Source organism: Nyctereutes procyonoides, unplaced genomic scaffold (genome assembly GCF_905146905.1).
Source record: "Nyctereutes procyonoides isolate TBG_1078 unplaced genomic scaffold, NYPRO_anot_genome, whole genome shotgun sequence".
In the NCBI taxonomy this organism is placed as follows: Eukaryota; Metazoa; Chordata; class Mammalia; order Carnivora; family Canidae; genus Nyctereutes; species Nyctereutes procyonoides.
The window spans coordinates 27,714,647-27,732,439 of NW_026575121.1; the positions used below are offsets into that span (position 1 = coordinate 27,714,647).

The 17,793-nt window shown below is 36.2% G+C and overlaps 1 protein-coding gene across 4 annotated transcripts in view; it reads right to left on the bottom strand.

Moving 5' to 3' along the window:
- Positions 1–17,793, bottom strand: part of KLF12 (KLF transcription factor 12) — a 424,918-nt gene that overhangs the window by 133,886 nt on the left and 273,239 nt on the right. For all 4 annotated transcript variants that reach the window (XM_055336030.1, XM_055336031.1, XM_055336032.1 and 1 more), the window contains one exon: positions 8,375–8,921. In XM_055336030.1, coding sequence (XP_055192005.1) covers positions 8,375–8,921 — 547 coding nt within the window. The remainder of the gene's footprint in view (positions 1–8,374; positions 8,922–17,793) is intronic.

The following is a 17,793-nucleotide window of genomic DNA, read 5'->3' on the forward strand; positions in this document are numbered from 1 at the left end:
GGCCAATTTAGGGGATCCCTGGGTGGTGCAGCGGTTTGGCACCTGCCTTTGGCCCAGGGCGCGATCCTGGAGACCCGGGATCGAATCCCACCCACATCGGGCTCCCGGTGCATGGAGCCTGCTTCTCCCTCTGCCTGTGTCTCTGCCTCTCTCTCTCTCTGTGACTATCATAAATAAATAAAAATTAAAAAAAAATAAAAGGCCAATTTAAAATAGTGCTAGCAATGATTCCAAGACCAAGTTACCCTCTTGGATCTTAGTCTTCCTTCTTTCATGTGTTCCTACAGGTCTTAAGAGTCATTGGATAAAATGCTCATTTGATATGCAGACACGTTTAGATACACAGATGATAGATTTCTGAAGGTCTCTTGCAATGAGTATATACATCCAAATATCATCAAAATAATTCTATAAATACCTACAATCTAATACGTAAAGTAAGAATTTTATTTAGCATAATAGCACTTGTACTATGTGAAATTAGAAGCTTTATACTTAAGTAAAAGCTATATTTTCATATTTATTATATATGATAACTTCGTATTTCTCAGGAAAGAAAGGTATCCTATTTCAAAATCTAATACGTAATGTTCAATGTATTAAATCGAATTTCTCAGGTGTGGTGAAAAATAAATGCAACAACTACATCACACTACTTATTAGCAAAACATCACATTTAAGCATATACTTATTTAAACACAAATCCAATCTTCTTATTATAGGAGGAACATTTCCAACAAGTTAAAATGGTATGGCGGCTAATCATTTACAACTGAATGAATATAGAAACCATTTTGTTAAACTTTGGCTTTAACTACCTTCTGTAATAAATAGATTTTTCTCATCTAGATCTTCACCTCCTTAAGTAATAAGGTCTACCTCTGAGTGAAGTTATCATCTCTCTTTCAATGTGGATTCTATCTACTGTCTCTATTTCCTCCTTTTTCTCTTTTGTGCTTTGTACTTTCATTTAATATTTAATTTTGTGTGGGGGGAAGAGACAATTAAACTCACTCTTTGACATTTTACAACATACAAGGAGCTTACCTAGAAATTTCTCTCTTTTGCTAATTCTCTTAGCACAATATAGACAATTTCTATCTCCTGTCTGAGCTAGTTATTATCATTAAATCTTAGAGCTAAACCAGTCTATGCCAGCTGAAGCAGAGAAATGAACAGATTGCAGGTATTCTGAATAAACAAGCACCTAAGAAGCCAGTTTTTTTGGAGGAAGCTATTCTAACTTTTGTGCATGCCCTGAAGTGAAAATATACCCATCAATTTCTATTCCATGTTGCAAATCATGTAAACACGAACAACAAATGACCCATGCAGCTCCATAAAATATTCTGAATTCTTAAACTCAATTTCACACTAATATTAGCTGACTGCCTCTATCATTCTTTTAACAGGCTCCTGTTTTTGCTTTACACTGGTAGTAGTGAAGCCCCCTCAAGGCCTATCAAAGTCTGTATTTAAGAAGAATAAACCAAAAATCATCAACAATCTAGTCCCACATCCCAAAAGGCAGCATTAAAAAAATAATAATAAAAGCACATAAGTAACTAAATGGTTTGTCAATAAAAACCAAATGGAGATCTATAAGCTGAACTATATCCAGAAGTCCTCATAATTAAGCATAAGTAGAACAAATTTACCAAAGGAAGCTATAGGAGTTCAATCACTCAAGAAGTAAAGACAATCCTACACATAAGTAGAGGTCAGCTGCCTGGGACAATTCTGGTCGTATGGACAGATGACATGAGGATTCCACTGAATTGGTGAACTACAAGAGGACAGGCCTATGTAAGGTAGACAGAGGAAGTAAGTCCATAAGAGAAGGGACGTCACCTGAAATAAGACGTCCTTAACATCAACAAGTGAGAGAGTTGACAGCAGAAGACATTGGATGTAGCAGAGATCTAGAAATGGGGAGTTTCACTGGAGCAACACTATAGCCACATTCAATGGTCGGGAGGAACCAGAGCTAGAGTCATACTCTCCAACCAGCTTTGCAGCAATCACTGCAATGACCACATTTCCTTTCACAAATAGAAATGGCACAGGACTAAAAATACACTTGTGGCTTCTTCCTGTTGGCTGCTGAGAAAAGCAACAGCCTGTAGGGAAGAAAATGGGGTGTGAGTATTTCAAATTTGCCCACGACCACATCCCTTGAAACTCTTGAATGAGTGCTATGAAAATAACGTATATTTTTGGAAGATTCTTCACTTCATCTAAATATAATTAAAAAAATAAAAAAACCCACAACAGTCTTAAAAAAGACGACCAAAGGAATTACATGCCCAAATGGGGTTGGTTTCTTAACAGCAGTATCAACATGCTCTAGTCAGAGATAATCTTGGGGGGAAAAGTACTTTCTACTCTTGGATCTAATAGCGTAATTGTTTTAAGTCAGGAATAATGTGCTCATAACCCTTAATGAGTTGTTTTTCAAGCATGACACCATTACAATAAAGAGTCTTAACTCAATAAACATGTTTTATACAATTCTGATAGACCAGGCTGTTGGGATTGATTTTTCATGGAAGAAAATGTGTCTGCAGAGGAAACTGGAGCTGAACTCCGGCCCTCTAGGCAATCTATCTCATGCGGGTTCACATGGACAGACCAGGCTCATGGTCAAGGAAATCCCCACCTTGCTGCATCGGGCTTTTTTAGTTCTGATTATTCCAAAGCTGCTGATAAATCATGCACTTGCCTGAGCCTCATTCCTAGGCATCGAGGTGTTATTACCTGTTCCTTCATCTACATGGAGAGAGGACCAGCTCAAGCATGGGAGAGAGGAGATGCATCCATTTATTTTTTTTTCTAGCTCATTAGCTGGGTTTTCACAGACTGGTTACTGTGTTGCTCTTTAAGTATTTTGAATTTCTAAAATGTAACATTCAGTAATACTCAGATTTAAAAAATAGTTAGGGTTTATATTTTGTTCTGAACTATTCTATACCTTCCACTAGGTGATAAATGAGAAATGTTTGCTCTTATATTAATTATATTAGTTCTGGTATCATTTTTATAATTCTTAGTGGATTCAAATTTCACTGAACTTTTGTTTGTTTGCTTTTCATTGTCAACCCTACATCATTATCTGCTGATTTTGCATTTCCTTTCACTTTCCATTGTGTATCTTTTCTTTCCTAAAAACTTTGTCAATCTAGTAAATTGACTTTAGAATTCAGATTAATTACTGCAAGATGCAGGTTACTTCCACAGTATAATATAAGCAACTAACATGCAATTAAAGACTGCCTCTATAGTTCTTCCTTCCCTAGAATTACCCATTTTCAACTCTCTATTGGATTATTCTTGAGAGCATATCTCCCTCTTTTTAAAATCCCTCCCTTGAGGAACACCTGGGTGACACAGTGGTTGAGTGTCTGCCTTTGGCTCAGGGCGTGATCTCAGGGTCCTGGGATCGAGTCCTGCATCGGGTTCCCAGCAGAAAGCCTGACTCTTCCTCTGCCTGTCTCTGCCTCTTTCTCTGTGCCTCTCATGAATAAATAAAATCTTAAATAAGGGGGATCCCTGGGTGGCTCAGCGGTTTAGCGCCTGCCTTTGGCCCAGGGCGCGATCCTGGAGTCCCGGGATCGAGTCCCATGTCAGGCTCCCAGCATGGAGCCTGCTTCTCCCTCCTCCTGTGTCTCTGCCTCTCTCTCTCTGCCTCTCTCTCTCTCTCTCTCTCCCCGTCTATCATTCATAAATAAATAAATAAATAAATAAATAAATAAATAAATAAATAAATAAATAAATCTTAAAAAAAACTTAAATAAATACATAAAATAAAATAAATCCCTCCCTTGAGACCCTAAAAAGTCTCTCTAGCTGTCAACTCATTTCTCTACAACTTCTCCTGCAGAGCTATTCCAAAGAGCTGTCTAGACTTTTGGGCTTCCCCTTCTCACCTCCCATCTGAAATTGAACTCATTTCAGTCTTTTGTCCCCACCACTCCACTGACACACTGTCAGTGTCACCAATGAACTCCACCTTTGCCAAATACCCATTCTCAGTCCTCATTAAGTAGTGATTCAGTGATTATTGCAAAAGGAAGAATGTAAAAGGTAGTCATGTCACTTTTCCTGCTCAAAGGCCTAGTTCCAGTGGATTCCCACCATATTTAGGAAAAAACCAAGGAACTTACCATACATGATCTGGCACTACTCACCCCTCTGGTCCCCCATCCACAGCTTTCCCATAGCCCATTCCCCTCCTGTTGCACCAGCTGCCTCGTAGCTCTTCTCACACCAGCCATGCATCTTCATGCCTTGGGGTCTTTGAACTTTCAGTTCTCCCTTTCCATAAAGGTCCTCCTCAGGTATCATTATCAGAGCTTACATTTCAGATAGGCCAGAATGTATCTAAAATTATGCTCCTCTCTTCTGACTTCCCATCCCCCTATCATGGCTTATTTTTCTTCACAGCTCTTAAACCATCTGACATAAATTATTTGCTTCTTGCACTAGAAAGTAAGGTCCATTACAGCAGGCACTTGGCTCATCTTGGAGCCTCAATTCTCAGAATTTTACGTGGCACCTAGTGTGTCCACAGGACGGGAGGAAGGAAGGAAAGAGACAATCCTAAATTTACCTTTATCAAGGCAGTAACAAACCAAGAACAGTTCTGCCTGTGATTTATTATGACCTTTATGCTGCTCTGTCACTAAGTATCTGTAAAAACTAATGAAAATCTCCTGGGAAATCTACCAAAAACTTCCCTAGGCTGGAATGAAATTCCTTTATGAGGTCAAATGATCCCATTAGGGTCTTGTTTATAAATAATATGTCTCAGATTACAGAGTAACAAAACTCGGGCCAGATCCTTCCATTGGCTGTTCCCTCTACATAGAGAACTCCCATTCCTTAGCAAACCACTTTGGGGGCTAACTGCCACTTTGTCCTTCTGGTATCAAGAGAGGAAGGGTCTTCCCTGGGAGATCTTCTCTGACATACTCCCTCTTGTAGCTCTAGTCTAAATTCTGTTTGTTTGCTATATGTTCTAAAATATCACGCTGCTTTTCTTCAGATCACATATCATATTCAAAGCTGAACTGAGATACATCAGTGGCCCAGGGCTAGCTAACAGCTTGCCATTCCTTTAGACCAATCTTCTTTAAATACTTGGATGGGCTGAGTTTTTATCCTCCCTGGAAAGTTTTCTCACATCATTTGTTGTTTAGTCAAGCATACTCATGTGGACGTTTCACCCTATCACATCCCCAAACCCTAACTACCCTCTCTGAGCATCACGGTGGAAACATGTCCAACCATATAGAATACCCACTGTGAAAATACTTTCCACAAATACAACTTTCTCTGTCTGCAATTATAATTAAAGTCTCTCCCCTGGGCAAATCCATGAGTAGTCTATGTTTTAATCCAACTTAAGCACAGAATATCTACAATGATCAACTAATTACATGATTTTTTAAAATTTAATGTCCATACTTCCCAGTAGAATAGAAGCACTCTGTGATAGAAACAGCATCTGTTTTATTCAACACTGTATCTATAGTGCCAATAAAATACTTATTACATGACATATGCTCAATAAATACTTGAATGGACAAATGACTCAATTCATAGGATACATCATCTTAAAATGTGGATAGGTACATTCACAGGTCTTTGAGTAACATGACAGATAAGGTCTACCAGAGACCAGATGTGTTACAACAACTTTAAAAATAATTAGCCAGTACAATCATCTGCACTTATAGGAGTTAGTTTTGTAATTTTATTACTAGCAACTTGAAAATCCAACTCCCCTATCATATTTTCTTTTGCTTATCCATACCAGATATACAAGTCCTACTGAGAATGGACTTGGGGCTCCTTTTACCACTTGGCCATTTCATTGTTGGCCCAGCTACATATGTGCAAAATAAAGACTTGAAGAATTACTGAAATGCCCTTTCTTTTATTCATTCTGTGAGGTAGGCAGCCCTCCTCCACTAGACACCTTTACCATCATCTAATTAATCAGTTAAACAATAAAAAAAACTTATAAAATGCTATAGCAGTATCTGTATAATATGGTGATTATAAAAACTTAATACAAACTAATAAAAATAGAAAATATGGGATGTTTCCAGACAATTTCTCATAGTAAACTCTCATCCCTTATAACTTTTAGTAACAACTTTGAGAAGCCTTTCTATACTAACTGCTTGGGAGTGGTTTTTCATTTGTAAATTCAGTATGTTTTTTTTCTTCCAACTTTGTTTTTATAAGACAGAGAAAAAATTTCTGAACCTTACTGCTTCAAGTATTTCGGGGAGGAGGTAAATAATAATAGATAATTGCAAACATCTTATCGAGAGTTGATTAAATAGACATTAAGCTCTTACTTAATCTCCTCAATAATTTTCAAGGATAGGTCATGTTATTATACCCTATTTAATCGCTGAAGAAAATTTCCCAGTTGAAAGCTGTAAGTGAAGGCACTAAGACTCTCAGATTCCTGATCCTGAATCTCCTGCTCCTAATGTCCACATCATAGACTAACGGATTTATGATTACATCAATTTTTATTCTTGGCATGAGAAAACTGCTGAGTAAAAAACATGGCATGAAACTCACAAATACACTTGAGAGCAAATTACTGCATGAGTCGTAACAAAGTTCTTCATAGAGACAGAGTTTCCAGAAAATTAAATTTTGGCAATATACTCTCTATACCAATTGCCTTAAATAAAACTAACCTCTCCCATAAAAGGATAATGTCAGATAAAAGAGATATCCCTTTTGTTGCTTTCATTAGTGTATCAAAACTTAAAAAAAAAAAAAGACATGAACAACATGAAAATCTGCATCAATCATCTTCAGAATTAAAGCACGGTTTTCATTAAGGGGTATGATACAAGGACTGGATTCTATGATATACACATACACACATAAAGTAATGGAATATGGAAGGTTCTATTTTTGCTCTTTGTCAATTATTAATTCTTAAAAAAATTTGTAAACACATCTTTACAAAAAATTTGTACACATCTAAACAAAATACAAAAGAGAATAAATATCTAATGTGGCCTTCAGTTGTATTATTATTCAAATTGGTTACCTCCTTTTGATCAGAGATATTAGTAACATCAAGGGATTCAGCAGAAGTAAAATCCAGAAGACTACATCATAGCTCTTTTTCTTCTTCCTATTCCCTAAGATGGGACTAGTTCCTGGCCTTTGCCCATAGCGATACAAAACACAGAGGTCACCATGTTAGGCCCAGAATGGCTGTGATCTAAAATCTTTGAGTGCTGTGAATCATGTGATTCTTTTTCACTTGGTAATATTGAGAAGGTAAAATTCATTTCGTCTGCTATGAAGAAACTTGATGCAGATAAAACAACTTGCCAAAGATGAATGCACAATTTTGTAGTGTATGTTTGCAAAAATTTCTCTAACTTCACAATCAACTGTTATTTCTATGCATTGAATCCTACCTTATGCAAGAATTAAAATAATCCACATTTACCAGTATTTTATGAGAAGGTAGTGTTTATATATTCACCAATCATATTTTAATTATGAGCCTCCATAGTAATATCATTTCAAAGCAAAAAGCAATACAACATAAGTCTTATATCCTCATCATTTCTTGGTCCTAAAAACAAAATACATACATATGTGTTTAGTTTTAGAAGAAATGAATTAATGACTAGGGGCATTCATATTTCTATAGAAGGGTGGCTTATTTTTTAGATTCATGATAAAGGAAGAAAAAAATCAACAGCAAGATGCTACTTTAATTACTTTTAGTAAAAATTGGAAAAAAAATAAGAGATTAGAAGCAGGAAAGCAACTTCATGATCAACTACATAACCACCATATATAATTAGGTAACTAGGTATTATTAAGTAGAGTTACATAGCAAAGTATCTTCCTGCCTTCCACATGCTAGAAGAGAATTTTAACATTGCATTTTGAAAAATTCCATCATATTGAGTCATAGTGTTTAAAATGACAATATACTAAGATAAGAACTCATGCTACATTAGGCTTTTGAAATCAAACACCTACCTCTAGAATTATTTTAATGGCAACTCAACTTACAAGCAGTCATGCTAAATATTTGAGCATCTGAGGGAAACATTTTTGCCAATTAAGACTTTTGAATTCTAACATTAAATGACATGATATGTAAAAACAGAGACTAACAAACATTGAAGCAAATACCAATGGAAACATGCAGTTAGTTCCTACTCAATCGTGCTGATCAGCTGGTGTGTCTGTGTTGTTGTGCATAGAACTTTGGATGTAGTGTACTTGCATACAATTTACGGGCAGCTCACTGAATAAAGGAATAGTTACCTCTAGCGCTGAAATAAATCAAGGCTTCGCCTGTGTCCCTTACCTTTGCCATGGCTTCTCCCATCCTCCAAAAGCGGCACAACGATAGTGTTGTTCACATTTCCAGGTGACCGCACAGCTGTGTAGACAACAGGCACCGACTGTACCACCACAGGGATGCGGTGAACGTGACTCAGTTTGTTAGACTGTAAATTCATGGGACTTGAAGGCGGTACAGGATGGATAATGTGCAAAAACTGCTGGCCTCCCACCCCAGAGGCGGAGGCTACGAGGGGCCCTGGAGTTAATACTGTTGACGAAGATGATGCTGAAGATACTGATGTTATAACAGTCGGGGAGGAGGCTGGACGACTAGACGACGATGAGGAGGTTGAAGTAGAAGAAGGTGAGGAGGCGGATGCTGTCATGGAAACCGGGGAGGATGAAACGGCTGTGGGGGATGTCCTGGCTTTGTTGATTGACAAGTCCACTGGCTCAGTTTGTGTTTGGAAGTGATCTACAGATAATGAGTCCTCCGGGGGCTCCCCTTTCACATTATTTAGCAACAGGGGAACAGCTTCCATATCGGGGTAGTTGTGGACGTTTGGAGACTGTGGGGAGAAAAGGGGACACATGTTGATCTTTGTTAATCACATATTTAATAGATGCAGTATTTATGAATGGGGTGCTTATTAATTTTTCTTCTATTGCCACGAGACATTACTCATTCCCCAAATAGTTGAAGAATTTCTCCGTGACAGTCATTGTGATTGGAACTGAGAGTACAAAAGTACAGGATAGTATAAGACAAGGCCTCTGCTAGAAATACATTTTCATCCTACTGGGGAGAGACAGACACAGTTGTTCAAATCCAGTGAAACAAGCACTCCATGGAGGATAAAAGAGGCCTAAGAACCCCAAAGTTAATGTCAATTTTATATAAAATCTCTAAAAGACAAGGGCAGGATGCAAAGCATTGCCTACTTAAAATTGTGTAAGTACAACAGCTTATTTAAAATAACAACTATTTTAATTAAATAAAGGCATTCATGTTGTTGGCTTGAACCATCCTGCATTTATGAGTCTCACTCTCCTCAGTTATAAAGCAATGGGAATTTTGATTAAACTTAAAAATGCTTCCCAGCTCTATAATTCTACAATTCCATGATTCTAACTCTTACTCAACACTATCATAATCTGGAGGCATAAAATCACCTGGCAACAGTACTGGAAAAATCACTGCGTTTCAACTTCTGTATATGGCACAAGAGCTCCCATACCATTCTCATGAACAGCACTGAAAAGGGGCACAATTGCTGAATTATTAAATATTAAATATTTTCTAACAGTTGGGTTATGTTTTAACTCTTAGTGATAACATTTTTTTTTCTCAAAATAATGTACGCAACTGCTACAACAAACATTTTAGGAAATAATTGTAGAAAAAACTTACTCTGGAAGTTTTAAATTGTTTATGAAAATTTATTTAAAGATAATTTTGTACATGTTCATTTTTAATCTTTTTAGTTTTAATGAGCAAATTTTAATATAATAATAATAATAATAATAATAAATTCAAGATTCTACCCCGACTAATGGACTCAGTATTTTATTATTGGACATGAATATAATTTATCATTATACTTATTCACTCATAAATTCAACAAGTGTTCATTGAATACCCACCTCCAAAGCCATTTTAAAATGGCCTAACAATTCTATTAGCATGTGTCATGCTAGCCTTACCAGAGAAAATTAGACTGTGACAAGATTATTTGGGTTATATCTAATTTGGCCAGGCTAACATAGGCACTGATGTTCTATTGTATGAGGACCAAAAACTTTTTTTCAGCTTCATTATGGTATCAGAACAACAATGTCTAAAATTATATTAAATTGGTTCATTTCATTCTCTGTTTAATAAAAGATCTTGGTTGTCTATTCCCCCCCTAAAATCTGAGCATACACTTAAAGGAACAAAACATGTTTCTTAAAACCTTTCTTTATAGAATATAAATTATAGCTCCATTCAAAACATACAATAGGCAGTAGTGCAAGGGAATTCTATTCAACAAGATAATAAGTCAACAATGGTACCAGATCAACTAAAAAGGGAAATGGGTTGATGTTTTACTGTTTTCTTGTTTCTAAGCTAAGATGGTTACTTACCCACAAAAAAAAGAAGAGAATTAGAAAATATAAAAATAAACCATCCAAAATATCTACTGCATGAAATTCTCAGTGCCAAGATTTCATTCTGTGTGTTGAAACTGAGAAACAACTCTTTAAATCTCAGACATTAAAAAACAAAAAAACCCCACAAATACCATAAACTGAGCTACTTTTAAAAAAGCTATTAGCATTATCTACTCTTCTAACTAGAACAGTATTTCAATTGATTCCCAGCATTATCATTTAATTCCTTTTTAGAATATAAGACATTCTTATTAGTATGTTATACCCACACAGAAATTCTTTATTGAGGCTGCCTTCATAAAATATCCCAAATGGTTTGTCATTAAAATTATAAAATATGTCATTAAGCACATGTTATGAAACACTGTTTGACTTCAGATACAGTCTTGATTAGTTTCTCTATTCTTACTGTATTAGATACATGCAGAATTCTCAATTTTGGAAATAGTGATCATTCTATCTAGTTAGACACAAGGTCTCTACATAGGTTTACAAAACCCAGGGCTGAGGTGTAAGTCATCATCACTGTAGAAACATTTCATAATGTAAACAAAAGACTACTTTAATGGATTATGACAATACAGGAGGTGATAAATATTGAGCTTATTTATAGAGATGGCTTATGAGACATCAAGTGTCACTGAGCTTCGCGAATGACTTCAACTTTTCTAGATTATGAACAGGAGTCCACCTTTTGTACGTAGTTGTTTAATTCCTAAGAAAAATATTCATTCCTTAAGCTGTTTTATAACAACAGAAGAAGACTGTTCCTCTTATAATTCTGTTGCAAATACAAGGAAAGCTATGAAGGACCAAATATTAAGAGTCCCTAGGTGTTTTCAAATTCATGAAAACTACTTAGCTTTTACATGAGCTTAAACCAAAATACAGAAAATGATCACAAAAATTAGCAAGAATAAACCAAACCCTTGGACTACACACATTGTCTTTGGAACCTTGGACACATTATGTATGAATTTATAAGTATCACCATTGCAGAGCACTTCTTGATTCCTTCTTCATCTGCAGCAGGTGAAATGCAGCCAGTATGAACCCAAACAATGCCTCACCAGTATAAAGAGAACAACATCTTTATCGTACCATTTACCTGTTTACAGTAGTGACATAATATTATATCCTCACAGCCCATATGTATCTCTTCTACTGGGATGTGGCAGGTAAAGCCACACTGTAGTTTCTGTCTACACATACATATATGGAAGGCTAGCAATACTACCTAAATACGGTTTTAAAACATCTATGGCATACTTTTGCTGTTTTAGAAAGAGAAGAGACCTGAAAGACTGATCCTGAAATCATCAATTCATTTTCTTACTTTCAGAAAGGTGAAAATTGAAATGCACTGATTCTGAGGTAAGAATCCATAAATACATAGCTGCAGTGAGGTGATGGGAACAGAGCAGAGAGCCAAAAGTGACAACGAAAGCTCTGAGAGACCAAGTAACACACCAAAAGAGAAGTACTTGGAGCAGCTAGAAATTATATAAAAGGACTACAAATACACATGAGACATATTGTGGGTTTAGCTCCAGACCATGGCAATAAAGTGAATGTTGCAATAGAGCATGACAAGTGAATTTTTTCCAGCATACAAAAGTTATATTTCCACTTCAATTGTAGTCTATCAAGTGTACAATAACATTGTGTCTAAAAAAACAAGGTACATACCTTAATTTAAAAATACTTTATTGATTTAAAAAAAATGCTAACCTTCACTTCTAATTCTAGTTCTCTTGCTATTTTCACATCTGCAGTTACTTCATCCACTGAAGTCTTGAGCCTCTCAAAATCAACTATGAGAGCTCAATCAACTTTCTCCAAACTGCTGTAAATGTGGATATTTTGGCCTCTTCCCGTGAATTGCAAATGCTGTTAATGGCAACTAGAATGGTGAATCCTTTCCAGAAGGTTTTCAATTTATTTAGCCTGGATCCATCAGAGGAATCACTGTTCATGGCAGGTGCAGCCTTGCAAAATATATTTCTTAAATAATAAGATTTGAAAGTTGAAATGACTCCTTGATCCATGGGCTGCAGAACAGATGTTGTATTAGCAGGCATGAAAATAACATTAATCTCTTTACACATCTCCATCAAAGCTCTCTGGCAACCAGGTGCACTGTCTATGAGCAGTCATATTGCGAAAGGAATATTTTTCTGATTACTAGATCTCAACAGTGGGCTTAAAAGATTTAGTAAGCCAGGCTGTACACAGAGATGTTGTCACTTATGCTTTGTTGTTGCAGTTATGGAGCACAGACCAGGTTTAGCATAATTCCTAAGGGTCTTGGGATTTCTGGAATGCTCAATGAGCACTGGCTTCAACTTAAAGTTACCAGCTACACTGGCCCCTATAAAGAGCATCAGCCTGTTCTTTGAAGCTTTGACTTCTCCTCTCTAGCTACGAAAGTCCCAGATGCCATCTTCTTCCAACAGAAGGTTTTGACTATGTGGAAAATCTGCTGTTTGGGGCTACCTTCATTAATGATCTTAGCCAGATCTTCTGGATAACTTGCTGCAGCTTCCACATTGCCACTTACTGCTTTACTTTGCACTTTTATGTTATGGAGATGGCTTCTTTCCTTATGCCCCATGAACCAATCCAGCTTCAAATTTTCTTCTCTAGCTTCCTTACCTCTTTCAAATTCATTGAATTTTTATAAAATTCAAGAGTTAGTGCATTGCTCTGGATTAAACTTTGGCTTAAGGTAATGTTGTGACTGGTTTGATCTTCTATCAAGACCACTAAAGCTTTCTCCATATCAGCAATGAGGCTGTTTCACTTTCCTACCATTCATGCATTTACCAGATAACACTTTTAATTTTCTTCAAGAACTTTTTCTTTGCATTCACAACTTGGCTATTTGGTGCAAGAGGCCTAGCTTTCAACCTGTCTCAGTTGTTTGTTTTTTTTTTTTTTTTTTTAAATTCATGAGAGACACACAGAGAAAGAGAGGCAGAGACACAGGCAGAGGGAGAAGCAGGCTCCATGCAGGGAGCCTGATATAGGACTTGATCCTGGGTCTCCAGGATCAGGCCCTACGCTGAAGGCAGCGCTAAACCGCTGAGCCACCGGGGCTGTCCCTGTCTCAGCTTTTAACAAGCTTCTTTCACTAAGCTTACCCATTTCTAGCTGCTGACTTACAGTGAGAGACATACGCCTCTTTCTTTCACTTGAACATGCAGAGGCCACTATAGCGTTATTAATATTGGCCTAATTCCAATACTGTTGTGATTCAGGGACTAGAGAGGCCCAAAGAAAGGGAGAGAGATGGGGAATAATTGATGGGTGGAGGAGTCAGAAGACACACAAACTTTATTAAGTATGCTGTCCTACACAGGTGCAGTTCGTGGGGCCCTCAAAAACAGTTACAACAGTAACATTAAAGATCACTGATCTCAGATCACCAAAGAAATATAATAATAATGAAAAGTTTTAAATGCTAAGTGAACCAATGCTGTGGGAGAAGTGGCACCAATAGACTTGCTTAGATGCAGATCTGCCACAAACCTTGATTGGTTAAAAAAAAACAAAACAAAAAAGCAGAATCTGTGAAGTGCAGTAAAGCAAAGCATGATGAAATGAGGAATGCCTGTAGAAGTATTTGTGAAAGTGAGAGACGATACGGTATGTTCCCAGGAAACAAATAAGGAGTAGGAATGCTGAATAAATTAGGAATAAAGAAAACTCAGAAGTTATAAGCACCGTGAGGAAGAGAAAATTCTTTTAAACAAACAAAACCAAGAAAGGATTCCATGCCAAAATTTTACACTTGAGTATTAACCACTTGATTTTTGATACAACGAGGTGCTCCCTTTTGTTGTCTGTTTAAAGCCCACCAAAATTTTTCTCTGGGAATGGTGATGTTAGCTGAATTTTGCTGTTGATGTCCTAGTGTGCAAATGATCAAATACTTAATATATTCAATATATTGAATATAAAAAGAAACAACATGCCTTCTAAAGGCATGAAGATTTTAAATAAATACTGGATTTCTGTCAAAGGGAATGTGAATAATTTCATAAAAGATCTCAACTGATTTAACATTAAAATAATACATCAGTAAACACATGTTATCATCAAAAATAGTCTTGATTTTTCTTTTTTTTTTCTGTATTAGATATATCTGGAATTCTAATTCTAAAATAGTGACTATTTCCAGCCAAATTTTTCTCCTCCTACATATATCTGTATATCTAGTTAGACTCAAAATTCCCACATAGGTTTACAAACCAAGGGCTGAGGTGTAATTCATCACTGTAGAAACATTTCATAATGTAAATGGTTACATACACACAATCTTTCCAAAGGATTATATATTACTCCTTGAAAGGATAATATAATTTTTTGAAATAAAATACCTTAACAAATCACTGTATAAATACCTATCAATTGCAACAAAATAAATGTAACAATATACTTAATAAAAGTGTATATATGAAAATCTAAAAATAAATACAAAGAGATTATACTGTCACATATTATTTGCTTCAAAAGTCTGAAAGCCAGTTTTAATCATAATAGTCCACTCAATAAAATATTACACATAATTTTCTAATCAACATATTCCTTTCAGTGATCTGGGGATTCCATGTGAGCTTTTTTAATAATATAATCTTTTTCCTCAATAAACATTTTAAAATGTAATTTTAACTTTAGGCATTTTGTTGAGTGAATATAAAAATGAATCTAAAACCTCCTACATATTAATATCCATAGTATTAGATGTGCTTCCTATAATTGGCCATTATCATCAGCTGAATCTTATTATGGTCTGGCAATAACTAAAAAGTGCTTTTAATACTGGTCATGTCTTTAAACTCTTGGTAATCCTAAAAAGAGAGAAAAAAATGTCTGGACACAATCTCATCTTTGGAAAGCCCACCAGAGACTCTTATGCGTAGTCATAGTTGAGGACTCTGCTAAGCGTTATCCAAGATTTACATGCAGTCTGTTCCGTCTTTAATGGCACCAGGAATTTTTAGAGAAGCAGAGCATTTACACACACAAACAGAATGTCCCAACTATCCATTTATCTAACCACTCATCTACTCACCCAGCCAGCTGGTATTTAAATGCATTATATTTAATTTTATCTTTATAAACTTGTTGAGAAATAATCTCATGGTACTTTCTAGAAAAGTTTATAAAGTGACCTAACATTTCATAGCTCGTGGTTTAGGATAACCTTTGCTTTCTAAGTGTGTAGTGTGATTATTATAGAAAGAAAATTTGATTTGGACACAGAAGAATTCATGACTTACCCTGTCACTTACTAGCTGTGCCATCTTGGTATCATCATTAAAATTCTCTAGGTATGAATTTATCTACCTACAAAAGAGTAATATAATTCCATACTCATACAATTTTTTTTTACAGATTGTATTAAGGGCGTTAAGTGCTTTAAAGTAACACTGATTAGTATGGGATAGAAGCAAATGAGCTCCCTCTCTTAGAACTAAAAATTTCAGAGGCTCCGAGGTGGCTCAGTCAGTTGAGCATCTGACTCTTGATTTCAGCTCAGGTCATGATCTCAGGGCTACAGGATCAAGCCCTGAGATGCTTAGGCAGGGAGTCTACTTCTCTTTCTCTCTTCCTCTCCCCCTCCCCACAGCTCTATCTCTAAAATAAATAAATAAATCTTTAAAAAAAAAAGAACTAAAAATTCCAACACTGTGCATAAGGTATTCTGATGCAGGATTGCCTAAATACAGTCACTGTACTATATAGGCGCAGTGTTTGCTAATGAACCAAACAGATAACATATATGCTACAAAAGTAGCTAAACAAGTCAAAATATTACAAGATTATTAGGGTCCACATGATTGTAAAAAAAATATCTCTTAAAATACAGAAGACAGTCATTGGAAACTGTTTTTTTGTTTGTTTGTTTGTTTTGCTTAACTAGATTGACCCATAGGATGATCTGTAAAATGGAATACATTTTAATCAATTGGTTTGATTTCTTTTTTTTTTTAAGATTTTTTTTTAAATTTTTATTTATTTATGATAGTCACACAGGGAGAGAGAGAGAGAGGCAGAGACACAGGCAGAGGGAGAAGCAGGCTCCATGCACTGGGAGCCCGAGGCGGGATTCGATCCCGGGTCTCCAGGATCGTGCCCTGGGCCAAAGGCAGGCACCAAACCGCTGCGCCACCCAGGGATCCCTGGTTTGATTTCTTAATTCCACAATATAAATAACATACATCAGTCCACAGTTCAGTTTGCACCCATTATGACAATATATAATTTCATTAATTATTTTGGGATATTGACCATTCTTTGTCAGTCTTATCATGGGATGAAACAGGAGAGCATTGTTTGTTTCTTGTGTGTCAAAGTAAAGTTAGTTTATGTAAGTTTCACTAACTTGGTGATTAATTGAACATATATTTTTTATGGAAAGTGCTTAAGGAAATGTACTGTGCACTTCATGTAAAAAAGGAAATAAACTATATCTATGATTCTATATCCTTGATCATTGAAGCTTTTAAGTTATCTATCACTAGTTTATATGCAAGTACATTTAATTAATAAGCTAAATTCTTTTCTCTTTTTTTACACAAAGCACACAGTACGTGCATGTCATACTTTTTGTGCTTTGGTTTCCCCCATAAGTAAATGAAATTTGAGAGTTATGAGCACCATGCTGAAAGCAAACAAGCTATAACTCTGGCCATTTTTGCTCTAAGTATAAAAGTGACCAAACAACCACTTGTGAACAACAGAACATGCACTGTACTTTCTTCTCTAATTGTTCTATTTTACTAAAAAGGAAAGCCTAGTTTCCAAGATTTGTCTTACACGTGTCCTTTTGGTCATCATTTGTCTTGCTTTAAGCCCAGTGATCTTCCTGTCTTACCCACATGTTTAAGGATAAACTCTTTAAACACAGACACTGTAAAACATGTATGTTTTAAGATTCATTTAAAGAGAGAGAGCACGTGCATATACCACCAAGTGGGGATGGAGAGGGGCAGAAGGAGAAGAGAGAGAAACTCAAGCAGATTCTCCACTGAGGGCAAAGCCCAAGATGGGGCTTGACCCCATGACCCTGAGATCATGACCTGAGCTGAAATCAAGAGTCTGACTGATGCTTAACCATCTGAGCCACCTAAGTGCTCCAAAGTGTGTACTTATAAAATAAAATTTTAAAAATTAAAGCAAAGTATACTGAAGAAAAGGAGAGATAAACTGTCATTCCTCTAATGTACAGGTGAGAGAATAAAAGGGAACAAGTAGAAATGACAATCTGGACCTTGGCTA